This window comes from Acipenser ruthenus, chromosome 17 (assembly GCF_902713425.1).
Source record: "Acipenser ruthenus chromosome 17, fAciRut3.2 maternal haplotype, whole genome shotgun sequence".
Lineage (NCBI taxonomy): Eukaryota > Metazoa > Chordata > Actinopteri > Acipenseriformes > Acipenseridae > Acipenser > Acipenser ruthenus.
In genome coordinates this window covers 17,452,582-17,466,834 of record NC_081205.1, presented here as the reverse complement: position 1 = coordinate 17,466,834, position 14,253 = coordinate 17,452,582, and the positions used below count along the sequence as shown (strand labels likewise).

General features: G+C 41.0%; 1 protein-coding gene across 2 annotated transcripts in view; it reads left to right on the top strand.

Annotated features, from left to right (window-relative positions):
* The window catches only part of LOC117423072 (presenilin-associated rhomboid-like protein, mitochondrial), a 39,795-nt gene extending 29,293 nt beyond the window's left edge, over window positions 1–10,502 (top strand). For both annotated transcript variants that reach the window (XM_058990039.1, XM_034038482.3), the window contains exons 6-10: window positions 4,679–4,828; window positions 5,841–5,911; window positions 6,497–6,598; window positions 8,771–8,868; window positions 9,562–10,502. In XM_058990039.1, the coding sequence (XP_058846022.1) occupies window positions 4,679–4,828; window positions 5,841–5,911; window positions 6,497–6,598; window positions 8,771–8,868; window positions 9,562–9,676 (536 nt within the window). In that variant the 3' untranslated portion in view covers window positions 9,677–10,502. The remainder of the gene's footprint in view (window positions 1–4,678; window positions 4,829–5,840; window positions 5,912–6,496; window positions 6,599–8,770; window positions 8,869–9,561) is intronic.
* Window positions 10,503–14,253: the final 3,751 nt, after the last annotated feature.

Sequence of the window (14,253 nt, the reverse complement as noted above, 5' to 3'; positions counted from 1 at the left end):
CAGTGCCTTGCGAAAGTATTCGGCCCCCTTGAACTTTGCGACCTTTTGCCACATTTCAGGCTTCAAACATAAAGATATGAAACTGTAATTTTTTGTGAAGAATCAACAACAAGTGGGACACAATCATGAAGTGGAACGAAATTTATTGGATATTTCAAACTTTTTTAACAAATAAAAAACCGAAAAATTGGGCGTGCAAAATTATTCAGCCCCTTTACTTTCAGTGCAGCAAACTCTCTCCAGAAGTTCAGTGAGGATCTCTGAATGATCCAATGTTGACCTAAATGACTAATGATGATAAATAGAATCCACCTGTGTGTAATCAAGTCTCCGTATAAATGCACCTGCACTGTGATAGTCTCAGAGGTCCGTTTAAAGCGCAGAGAGCATCATGAAGAACAAGGAACACACCAGGCAGGTCCGAGATACTGTTGTGGAGAAGTTTAAAGCCGGATTTGGATACAAAAAGATTTCCCAAGCTTTAAACATCCCAAGGAGCACTGTGCAAGCGATAATATTGAAATGGAAGGAGTATCAGACCACTGCAAATCTACCAAGACCTGGCCGTCCCTCTAAACTTTCAGCTCATACAAGGAGAAGACTGATCAGAGATGCAGCCAAGAGGCCCATGATCACTCTGGATGAACTGCAGAGATCTACAGCTGAGGTGGGAGACTCTGTCCATAGGACAACAATCAGTCGTATACTGCACAAATCTGGCCTTTATGGAAGAGTGGCAAGAAGAAAGCCATTTCTTAAAGATATCCATAAAAAGTGTCGTTTACAGTTTGCCACAAGCCACCTGGGAGACACACCAAACATGTGGAAGAAGGTGCTCTGGTCAGATGAAACCAAAATCGAACTTTTTGGCAACAATGCAAAACGTTATGTTTGGCGTAAAAGCAACACAGCTCATCACCCTGAACACACCATCCCCACTGTCAAACATGGTGGTGGCAGCATCATGGTTTGGGCCTGCTTTTCTTCAGCAGGGACAGGGAAGATGGTTAAAATTGATGGGAAGATGGATGGAGCCAAATACAGGACCATTCTGGAAGAAAACCTGATGGAGTCTGCAAAAGACCTGAGACTGGGACGGAGATTTGTCTTCCAACAAGACAATGATCCAAAACATAAAGCAAAATCTACAATGGAATGGTTCACAAATAAACATATCCAGGTGTTAGAATGGCCAAGTCAAAGTCCAGACCTGAATCCAATCGAGAATCTGTGGAAAGAACTGAAAACTGCTGTTCACAAATGCTCTCCATCCAACCTCACTGAGCTCGAGCTGTTTTGCAAGGAGGAATGGGCAAAAATTTCAGTCTCTCGATGTGCAAAACTGATAGAGACATACCCCAAGCGACTTACAGCTGTAATCGCAGCAAAAGGTGGCGCTACAAAGTATTAACTTAAGGGGGCTGAATAATTTTGCACGCCCAATTTTTGAGTTTTTTATTTGTTAAAAAAGTTTGAAATATCCAGTAAATTTCGTTCCACTTCATGATTGTGTCCCACTTGTTGTTGATTCTTCACAAAAAATTACAGTTTCATATCTTTATGTTTGAAGCCTGAAATGTGGCAAAAGGTCGCAAAGTTCAAGGGGGCCGAATACTTTCGCAAGGCACTGTATATACAGAGAACTGATTGTTATTGTGATAGAACTTGGCTTGGACATTCTTCAGCTGAAGTGTCTGAAAACGGATATAACGGAGTGCCTGTTTGTCTATGTGGATGTATCCAGGTTTAGAAACTCATACTAGCCCTCCACCCAGTCCTGTATTTCAGAACTTCCCTTGTTTAGGTATATTATTAAAAGACTGTGTGGGGCTCCCGAGTGGCGCATCCAGTAAAGGCGCTCTGCGTCTGGACGTCGCTGGTTTGAGTCCAGACTATTCTGTTGTAGGGCAGCAGTGTGGAGTAGTGGTTAGGGCTCTGGACTCTTGACCGGAGGGTCGTGGATTCAATCCCAGGTGGGGGACACTGCTGCTGTACCCTTGAGCAAGGTACTTTACCTAGATTGCTCCAGTAAAAACCCAACTGTATAAATGGATAATTGTATGTAAAAATAAAGTGTAAAAAATAATGTACAGTGGCTCTCATAAGTATTCACCCCCCTTGGACTTTTCCACATTTTATTGTGTTACAACATGGAATCAAAATGGATTTAATTAGGAGTTTTTGCCACTGATCAACACAAAAAAATAATGTCAAAGTGAAAAATAAAATCTACAAATTGTTCTAAATTAATTACAAATATAAAACAGAAAATAATTGATTGCATAAGTATTCACCCCCTTTGCTATGACGCACCTAAATAGGCGCTGGTGCAACCAGTTGTCTTTAGAAGTCACATAATTAGTTGAATGGAGTCCACCTGTGTGCAATTAAGGTGTTTCACATGATTTCAGGTTAAATACACCTGTCTCTGGGAGGTCCCACAGTTGGTTAGTACATTTCCTAACAAAAACTACATCATGAAGACGAAGGAACATTCAAAGCAAATCCGGAATAAGGTTCTTCAAAAGCACCAATCAGGGGTAGGAAATAAGAACATTTCCAAGGCATTGAATATCCCCCGGAGCACAGTGAAGTCCATTATTAAGAAATAGAGTGAATATGGCACAACTGTGAATCTGTCTAGAACAGGCCATCCTCAAAAACTGAGTATCCGGGCGAGAAGGGCACTAGTCAAGGAGGCCACCAAGAGGCCTACGGCAACTCTAAAGGAGTTACAGTCTTCCACAGCTGAGCTGGGAGACACTGTGCATACAGCAACAATAGCCCGGGTGCTTCACAAAACTGGCTTTTATGGGAGAGTGGCAAAAAGAAAGCCATGGTTGAAAAAAACTCTCATCAAATCTCGGCTAGAGTTTGCCAGAAGGCATGTGGGAGACTCTGAGACCAAGTTAAGCGCTATGTTTGGCGCATCATCCTGAGAACACCATCCCTACCGTGAAGCATGGTGGAGGCAGCATCATGCTATGGGGATGCTTCTCTGCGTCAGGGCCTGGAAAGCTGGTGAAGATAGAGGGCAAAATGGATGCAGCAAAGTACAGAGAAATCCTGGAGGAATACCTGCTGAAGTCTGCAAGAGACCTGGGACTTGGGAGAAGATTAATCTTCCAGCAGGACAATGACCCCAAACATACAGCCAAAGCCACACTGGAGTGGCTTAAAAACAAAAAGGTCAATGTCCTGGAGTGGCCCAGTCAAAGCCCGGACCTCAATCCAATTGAGAATATGTGGAAAGAGTTGAAAATTGCTGTTCACCAAAGGTCCCCATCCAACTTGACGGAGATTGAGCAATTTTGAAAAGAACAATGGGCAAAAATTGTAGTGTCCAACTGTGCAAAGCTGGTAGAGACTTATCCAAATAGACTCATGGCTGTAATTGCTGCCAAAGGTGCCTCTACCAAATATTGACTTAAGGGGGTGAATACTTATGCAATCAATTATTTTCTGTTTTGTATTTAGTTAATTTAGATCAATTTGTAGATTTTATTTTTCACTTTGACATTATGGACTTTTTTTGTGTTGATCAGTGACAAAAACTCCTAATTAAATCCATTTTGATTCCATGTTGTAACACAATAAAATGTGGAAAAGTCCAAGGGGGGGTGAATACTTTTGAGAGCCACTGTAATTGTATGTAAAAATAATGTGATATCTTGTAACAATTGCAAGTCCCCCTGGATAAGGGCATCTGCTAAGAAATAAATAATAATAATATTGCCGACCGTGGACGAGAGCTCCCAGGAGGCGGCGCACAATTGGTCGAGCACCACCCGGGGGGGAGGGCTTAGGTCAGCCAGGGTGTCCTCGGCTCACCGCGCACCAGTGACCCCTGTAGACCTCCCTGCGGGCCTGCCTGTAAACTGCCTAGAGCTGCGTTGTCCTCCGACGCTGTAGGTCTGGGTTGGCTGCATGGTGGGCCTGCAAAGTGAAAAGAAGCTGTCGGCTGACGGCACACGCTTCGGAGGACAGCGTGTGTTCGTCTTCGCCGCTCCCAAGTCAGTGCGGGAGTAGTAGCGGTGAGCTGAGCCTAAATACAATTGGACATTTCAAATTGGGAGAAAAACGGGGTAAAATTAATTGGGGACTACTAAATTATTTAAAAAAAAAAAAGAAAAAAGACTGTGCCAGGAATTTGAGCAATCTGCTGAATTTGCTTTGAGCTGATCACACAAGTGCATGAGTGAGTCTTGTCTGAGTAGGGGAGGAACAATTTAATAATAAGGCCACGACTGCGCAATCTCTGCTCTCCATCATTAACATCTATCAATTACTGTAGTTGATGGGAGCTTTGAAAACCAGGTCTGGTTACAGGACTAGCGTAGAGTTTCGAAAGGCTGGTTCATAATCTTGTGACCACTGGGTGATGGTCATGCAATGCGACCAGCTGGAGTTGAGAGATTCAACCACACCCTTGGATCACCAGACAGTCACACAACTAGAGAGGCTATGGTTACACGATGAAAGCATGAACCAGCCTCTCAGACTAGTTGTGTAAAACCTGGTATAATCATTAGCATTACTCAGAGAATTAGCCTGTCTGTCTGCATGGTTTACATTTTTACATTTACATACCACAGTGTGATACTGGTGGTTCAGGCTGAGTCTTTTCATGTGTGCTGGGTATATGTATGTAATTCATTTCTCTCTCTGGGTCCCTCAGAGGATCTGTGCTTCCCCATGATCTTCTCCACCTTCAGTCACTACTCCCTGTTCCACATGGCAGCCAACATGTACGTCCTGTGGAGCTTCTCGTCTAGCGCTGTGTCTCTGCTGGGCCGGGAGCAGTTCATGGCTGTCTACCTGTCTGCAGGTAAGAGTGAGAGAGGGGGGAGGGAGTCACTCCGACTCTGTCAGCCCCAGTTAGGATTGCAGGTTATCCAATGAGCGTCCAATGTAACCCTTTGCGGTCCATTTATTCAGCGCGCGTCAGGTCCAATTTATTTTCACACGCGCAGTTTATTTTAGACACGCTGTTTTAAAAGTTTTTTTTCACAGTAAAACAGGTTTAAATGGCACTGCATATCAACAGGACACTGAGTACTGCATCTCCAGCACCGCCCCACCCCTCGTTCGCTATATTTTTCACATACCTTGTAATAATAGTACATACTGATAAATCATCTCTTGATCACTCGTTTCGTCACCAAACTCCTCAATAATGCGATCGAAGTCGTTATTTTATTACTGTAACATCTCAAAAAGCTTTGCAAATGTCTGTGATATTCTCTGAGCGCTGGATGCAGAAGCAGCTATCTTGTTTTATGTCCGTGTTATCTATGTGGTGTCGGGTCTATCAGTATTCATGAGATACGCCCCTTTTTTATTTGTTTTTCGGCCTTTCTTGGCTCCTATTGGTCTCACTCGGCCATTGAATGGTTTTCTCTGCTTTTTCCTGAGAAAAAACGACTAGACCTATTTTTTGCGTCTTTTTGATGATGACAACATTGGACCAGAAAGGGAAAACTGCGATGTCGGACCTGGTCTGACATAGGACCGCAAAGGGTTAAATCTTATATGTAAATATATATATGTATGTATGTATATGTGGTGGTTTAAATATTTGTCCCTCCACTGGAATGTATTACACTGCCGGTGAAATTTTGAAGGTTGGGTAATTCATTTTTATAATGAGCAGTTATATACAAATGTAATACATACAGGGGATCTTTGACTTGTGTGTAATGTACAGTTGGATTGTAGACACCAAATAGGATATTAACAAAGTAAAATAAATGATATTATGAACAGATTTTTCTTTCCCACATAAATAAATCAACAGTGAAATGTGTTTGAATTTCTCTCACTGTGCCTTTGTGTCTTAGGTGTGATTTCTACATTCGCCAGCTACATCTGTAAAACAGCCTCAGGAAGACTGGGCCCCTCGCTCGGAGCAGTAAGTGACACGTGTTCTTTTGTGCTGACTTGTTCTTTGTTCTTTTATCCTTGGCAGTTAAAAAAAAAATCTGCTCAATTTGCTTATAGGGATGTCACCTGATTAAAAATAAAACCTGAAAACTTCAAGCCCTGTTTGTGTGTGTTTTGTATTTACTTTTTCCAAAATACTTGTTTTATTTCTTTTTAGCAATGTGGACCTCTATTAATAAGTATAACACATTATTTTAAGATAAAACACATTGCATGGGATACTATCGTATTCATTTCCACTGTTCATTGTGCTGCTAGGACCTGTAACCAAACTATTTTAATAGTGTGTGTACGCATTATGCCCGGCTAAACATAAAACGGTACTTCAGTGTGTGACACTTTGAGCTCGATTAAATAGAACGGTTTTGAGTCCGGTTCTCGAGATCGGTTATGTAGTGTGGACAGGGCCTATAAAGTTCCATTGCAAGTGGTGTTAAGTAACTGTTTTACCGTGTGACTATAAATGATACAGATGTTCCAAGCCATTCAGTCTGATGTTCCCTCAGTAATGATGCAGACTAACGCCCTCTTGCCCTCTCCATGCTCTTTCCAGTCGGGTGCTATCATGACTATTCTGGCTGCAGTGTGCATGAAGATGCCGGAGGCCAAACTAGCCGTCATCTTCCTTCCCATGTTTACCTTCACTGCTGGCAGTGTAAGTGGTGGTTTCATTCTTAGTGTTGTTTTAAAACGGTGGCGTCTCATGAAGCTTTTCGATTAGTTCATTGTAAAAGGTGCCTGCCAAGACTGGTAGAGAATTAAGTGTGATACTCGTCTTCACAGGTGTGACGGCACACTAATGTCAGGGTACAAGACATCACAAAACATGCGAAGGTCCTGACGGGCTGCTTGTGTGATGCATAATAAGATCAAATTATCACTTCATCAAGAACTGTTTTGTTAAAAGACAAACATGTAATATGATAAGGAGAGTATTTAGTCATACTAACTATAAAACCCACTTATTCATTTGGTGAACTACAACTGTGGCCAAATGTTTTGCATCACCCTATAGAATTAACTAATTTTGCTTCATAGTCAAGTGAAACCTGAATAATGTTACGTTAACATATTGAATTACATACCGCTTTGTACTTAATGAAGAACTGACTAATTGAAAAATGTGACATTTTGAAATCTAATATGAAATACTGTACTACTAATATGGCTTCCAGTAGACTTTTGCGATATCCTTTTGAAGTTTCTTTGATTACATAATGTTAAATAAATACTTTTGGCCATAGCTGTACATTGAGCTATGATGTGCTTTTTGTCTTGTATCACAATATAAACAGTACATACCTGTCTAATGAAAGGATTCATTGATACATTGATACACAGTGAATCTTCACACCCTTACTCATTCATCTTGGTCATTAAAGTCTTTCGCATGAATTTGATGAGGGGCCCTATATTTTCACAATACAATAACTCCCCATAGGGGAAGCTGACTCTTCTGACTTGTTTACTGAATCCTATAATGTACACAAACATGTAGGCACTGCAGAATCTGAGCATGGGTTCAAAATCTCATAATAAACTTGTTCTCTCAATGGCTCAAATATTTTACATTTTTTCATAGCTTTCCATCTACCAAAAGAGGCAGCTCAAGTCATTTTATAACAAGTCCCCCATCATGTCCGTGTGCTTACTGGTGATTTTGAAAAAGACATATTCCTGTCAAACAGGATTGTATTCTTGTAGGCCTAGTTAGTTGAAGAGTTTAGATTTTAGCAACTACAAGAACTGAAAGAAATATGTCAAGTTTTTAAATCCAATTTCGCAATGAAACCGAGTTGTGTTGCATGACAGGCAGTATTTTCCAGTCTAGCTGTATTGACCTTTTTTTTGTTTTACACATACTCTGAGTTAAAAAAATGAAGCTTACTGATGCTCTGTTGCCTTCTGTACTATTGTACACTGGAAAGGAACATGTGCTAATAGATCTGTGGTGGATGTAGTATTTTTGCAGACGACATGTGACTATTTCAGGCTGTATAAAAATGTCATAATTTGTTTATCAAAAAGTGTACGCTCGAACCCCTCCACAGCCCCATAATGTGCTCTAAATTGTGTTAGAGTGGCCGCGTCACTAGCATCATTCAGTTTATAATAACAGATCTAAAAGCTTGTATTGTACAGTCTATTCATATTTATATATTAAACGGAAAAGGCAAAACAAAACGCAGCTAAAAATAAAAGTTCACCGTGATCATGGTTGAGCGCTACTCCTTGTACTGACACCCCTCTCCTCCTATAGTGTCAAGCGTGATTACAAATCCAGAAGCTAATCCCTGTCCTTTCCTAGACAAAATTGAGCAAACTGGCCCCGGTTAGACACGCGGTGGTCCAGAGTTAAAAACAGAACTTGATGTGTCGTCTTTTCACTGTTCATACAGACTGTTTTGTCCTGGCTAGTAGCACCAAGGTTTATTTGGGGTGCTCCACTGGGACACGCCCAACTGCTGGTTAGGGATCTGCAGCTAGCCAATGCCTAGCTGCTTTTCCCTGCAACCAAACACAGCAGGTAGAATATCCCATACAGAGCGTCTGACTCTAACACAAAACATGCAAGAAAAGCAAACAGAACAAATTCAACTTTCTACATGTATTCGTCTTTCGTTACTAACTTGGGTTTTGTAAGTAGAAACTATTTTTAAAACTGTGTGGGGCAGTGCATCTTTAAGAAGGCAATAAGTGTTTGCTAATACGGTACAGTTTGGTTGTAGAAATTAAGAAACAGAAGAATCCTATTGAGAGAGTGTTGCTCCATGCTGTGAATCCTTCTTAGCCTTGTCTGTCACTAACTGTAGCACCTCTCTTCCAGGCCCTGAAAGCCATCGTTGCCATGGATGCAGCCGGGCTGGTTCTGGGATGGCGGTTGTTTGACCACGCGGCACATCTTGGGGGAGCTCTGTTTGGAATGTAAGGCTCATAGAATTTGTGCACCATTGAATGTAGCTGGGAGTCGGTGCTAGCAGTGCTTTTGCCTTGTGTCCCAACCCTGAGCAGCTCCCATGCATTGAGTACAGTGCCCTGATGTTACCAGTCATGTGACTACTCTGAATCTCCTTGATCAGTCTGGGGGGGCGTGTTAAAGTTCAGAAGTAGAGCAGGTTTCTACTTGCAACAACTTTTAACCATTTATAGCATAAACTAGGTGTGTGCAGATACTTGTATTATCTGAATAATTCCCTTTAAGGATTTTTTGTTGGCAGCTATTGAATAAAACCAAACAAGCTTACTAATTAAAGTGGTAATAGAAGTGAATGGCAATTAACGTCATCATTGAGTGATTTCAAAGCTGTTTGAAGTGATCTTTACAGTTTGTCAAGCCTTTAGATGATGTCACAGAACCCTCTTTTCTTGGGTGTGTTAAGTAACTGAGCAGCTCAGAGCAGGAATTTTTCTGCTCACTCAGATCACTGATGAAATCTGCTCGAGCTGCTTAGAGGGAGCTGAACTGAGCATGCTATTAAATTGGCTTTTTTACTAAGCTGCTAGGAGTAGCTCACTTAAGGCACACCCACTGTAACTCGCTGCAACTCATCTATGATTCTCAATGTAAATGAGGTTCACATCAACGCTATGCTTCGCTTTTCCTCTGTTTCGTTTTAGATGGTACATCACGCACGGGCATGAGATGATTTGGAAGAACAGAGAGCCCCTGGTCAAAATTTGGCACGACATGAGGACTAAAGGCCCCGGGACAGGGGGGAATGGAGCCCCTTAACCTGCAGTCGTGTACACAGCAATGCTGATGCCTGCTTCAGGATAGCAATGGTCCTTCAGGCACAGAGATGGACCCAAACAGCTCCTCTAGACTCAATCATTCTGTCTGCCCAAGAGGGGCGATATATCTTCAGAAAAAGAAACACATTGTTCAGACATGGAGCTCCTGCAGCCTCAGGACACACATAGACTTTTAAAGCTGTTTGCTAGCAGACTGAACTGTCAGCAGGTGGCACTGTGGAGCAGGGGGGAAAATGTGAATGTTTAGTAAGAGGAGCCCTGCATGTTATTTCAGAATAGCACAGGATTTTTAACAGTAGTGGCAGCTGTCCTGTTCTATTGTTAGTTAAAGAAGTGTAAATTAAGATTGGACAAATAAAAAATAGTTATTAAATTGAGTCATGAAACTGACCTCTAACAGAGTTTATATATTCCATTGATAACTTTAAACATTCAAAAGATACTGTCTGTACTGTCCTGACTTGTGTGGTACTGTACATATCAAGTGTCTGGATGAAGTAAAACCAGGCTTTGTGATACAGACAGGAGCCTGTTCTTAAATCCTGGGTTTACTTCTTGTGATGCACACAAACATTTAGGAACTGTTTCCTTTTTTTTCTTTAGCTGTCAATCAAAACCTCTAATAGCGCAGTGCTCCCACACACTTTGATGAGGATTCTAATTTGATGTAAAATATTTATTTGTATTTCTTTCGATTACCCCCCCATTATAATTAGGTGTGTGTGTTCAGATAACTATTGAAACCGTTCTTAAAGAAAACGTTGCTTGAATATTGACTAATAAAATGTATTACAATTCGGTTTTAATGCTGCAGTACTCTGGCAGTACATTATTCTATTGTGTACTCTTCTGTTGACGAAAAACAAACTGGTAAACCCACAAGCTTAAAGTGCAGGGAGCTTCATACAAAATTCACAGCTTTTTACCTTATCTTTTTATAATATTTGCAATTGTTTCATTGATTTTAGGTCCTGAGGCAGTACATTGAATCGAATTTACTGTCCTATCCGTAGTTTACAGCTGACAGAAGTTGAGGCTCTTTTATTTGGTGGGATTTTCAAACAGTTCAAAGCAGTTTCCAGTTCATTGGGGGGCAGGGGCTCATCATGAATGCAAATATCAGAAAAAGATGAGGGAAAGTAAAAACTGAGTGTGTTGTTTTAAGCTACAGTATTTGCTCTTTGACATATAAAGGTTGTTGGCTTACCAGTTTGTTTCCATTCCCAAAAGATAGATTCGGCAGAAGGTAAGTGTGTGTGTGTTTTTTTTTATTATTATTATTATTTCCGAAGCAGCCTCCTAGTCACTGAAAGATAAACAGAAAGAGACATCTTTGTGGTGGGTGTATGGAATGGATTTCCAAGTCCTGTCGTCGCTGCTGGTTCATGGAGGTCCTTTGAGAGAGAACTTGGTACAACCAGTAACCTGCGCTCAGGTGAGTGGTTGACTCACCCTGAACAGCACACGGCTGTGCCTTAACAGATGAGCTGTCCTTCTTAACTAGTAATCACTCAATAGTGCTAAATCTAGAAATACTGAAATTATATTCAATGACAAATGTTTCAACAGGAATCTTTCTCAATGTCTTCAAAAATGTGTTTAGATTCACATGCTTCTATCACTGGTGTTGTGGACAGTGTGAATGATCTCAATAGCTCTATTAAGAACAAATGTGTGTGTGTGTGTGTGTGTGTGTGTGTGCGCTGTTATCCACAAACGGGACATAAACATTGCAGATGTGTGAATGGCTAGTTAGCGCACGCTACATAGGCATGAAAAACGCATAACATTTCATAGACTGTATAAGCAAAAGGTAGAAACAAAGGAGAAAAAGATGAGGACAGAATTGTAGATTTGGGAAGATCTTCAGTAGCAAATATATTCTGGTATCGTGGTGGTGTTTTGTAAATTCCAGATGGGCTATCAGTTATTAGCTGTGCTATTGATTGTTGCTCCCTTTACTTTCTTGTAGTGTTTTGGTTGTGTACAGGACTAATGTAAATGTGGCTTGTTTGAAATCATGGCCTTATCAAGTGCAGGGAAACTAGAGTGGCTGTAGACTCTTAGTGCTCACAATTATATTTATTTTGTTCAAATTTGATTGCTACTGATTTGCTAGTCTCACCAATATATCAAGCTGTGCATTGTTCTTATGAATAATGTAAACACAGTTGGTGGTTTGGCAGCTGATCTTACCTGTTAGTCTAACAGAATCCTGCGGTTGTGGTTTTGATGTCTGTGGGAATGCTGACCAGCGGACAGGGTGATCAGTGCAGCCTGTGGTGAGCCTCATCCAGGTTTGCTCACATTGTTTCGTTCTTTTAACATCTGGTTGTGTAGTGGTGTTTGTTTCCTGCTGTCATTTGTGTTTTTAGTGGTCAGTTATTGATTGAAGTTTGTACATGTCATTGGCCTGTTGGCAGTTGAGAGTTGTTGTTTTCATTGTCCTGTGGTCTCTTCCTTTTCCGTTTGTTTATGTAAAACTTGCCAGTTGTCTGTTTTGTGTGATTTGGGGCCAGATCGTACTTTTCTTTCTAATCCAGGTGACCTACTCTAGGACCCCTTTCCCTTTTTATAATGGCAGGGATATGGACAAAGTAAGACCTGCTTCAAATGACCTATGACCTATTTAGGCCTAAAGACCTGGCCTGCCCTTACTGAATTTATTTATTTGGTATGTAGCGGTACCCTGTATATTGGGTGTTTGTTTTCACATAGTTTTATCAATCGCTACCAATGCTTTGCGCAATGGTTTGATCCTTTTTCACAAAACCATTTTCAAGATTCCAGAGATTACAGTATGAGCAGCACTGAAATACACATAGATATACAGTGCCTTGCAAAAGTATTCGGCCCCCTTGAACTTTGCGACCTTTTGCCACATTTCAGGCTTCAAACATAAAGATATGAAACTGTAATTTTTTGTGAAGAATCAACAACAAGTGGGACACAATCATGAAGTGGAACGAAATTTATTGGATATTTCAAACTTTTTTAACAAATAAAAAACTGAAAAATTGGGCGTGCAAAATTATTCAGCCCCCTTAAGTTAATACTTTGTAGCGCCACCTTTTGCTGCGATTACAGCTGTAAGTCGCTTGGGGTATGTCTCTATCAGTTTTGCACATCGAGAGACTGAAATTTTTGCACATTCCTCCTTGCAAAACAGCTCGAGCTCAGTGAGGTTGGATGGAGAGCATTTGTGAACAGCAGTTTTCAGTTCTTTCCACAGATTCTCGATTGGATTCAGGTCTGGACTTTGACTTGGCCATTCTAACACCTGGATATGTTTATTTGTGAACCATTCCATTGTAGATTTTGCTTTATGTTTTGGATCATTGTCTTGTTGGAAGACAAATCTCCGTCCCAGTCTCAGGTCTTTTGCAGACTCCATCAGGTTTTCTTCCAGAATGGTCCTGTATTTGGCTCCATCCATCTTCCCATCATTTTTAACCATCTTCCCTGTCCCTGCTGAAGAAAAGCAGGCCCAAACCATGATGCTGCCACCACCATGTTTGACAGTGGGGATGGTGTGTTCAGGGTGATGAGCTGTGTTGCTTTTACGCCAAACATAACGTTTTGCATTGTTGCCAAAAAGTTCGATTTTGGTTTCATCTGACCAGAGCACCTTCCACATGTTTGGTGTGTCTCCCAGGTGGCTTGTGGCAAACTGTAAACGACACTTTTTATGGATATCTTTAAGAAATGGCTTTCTTCTTGCCACTCTTCCATAAAGGCCAGATTTGTGCAGTATACGACTGATTGTTGTCCTATGGACAGAGTCTCCCACCTCAGCTGTAGATCTCTGCAGTTCATCCAGAGTGATCATGGGCCTCTTGGCTGCATCTCTGATCAGTATTCTCCTTGTATGAGCTGAAAGTTTAGAGGGACGGCCAGGTCTTGGTAGATTTGCAGTGGTCTGATACTCCTTCCATTTCAATATTATCGCTTGCACAGTGCTCCTTGGGATGTTTAAAGCTTGGGAAATCTTTTTGTATCCAAATCCGGCTTTAAACTTCTCCACAACAGTATCTTGGACCTGCCTGGTGTGTTCCTTGTTCTTCATGATGCTCTCTGCGCTTTAAACGGACCTCTGAGACTATCACAGTGCAGGTGCATTTATACGGAGACTTGATTACACACAGGTGGATTCTATTTATCATCATTAGTCATTTAGGTCAACATTGGATCATTCAGAGATCCTCACTGAACTTCTGGAGAGAGTTTGCTGCACTGAAAGTAAAGGGGCTGAATAATTTTGCACGGCCAAATTTTCAGTTTTTTATTTGTTAAAAAAGTTTGAAATATCCAATAAATTTCGTTCCACTTCATGATTGTGTCCCACTTGTTGTTAATTCTTCACAAAAAATTACAGTTTCATATCTTTATGTTTGAAGCCTGAAATGTGGCAAAAGGTCGCAAAGTTCAAGGGGGCCGAATACTTTCGCAAGGCACTGTAGATATTTTAAATTCTACACACCTCATTAGAAATAAAGGTTTAAACGACAGCTGTGAATTTATTTATTTTTTATTTTTTGATTTGCCTTTACATTATTC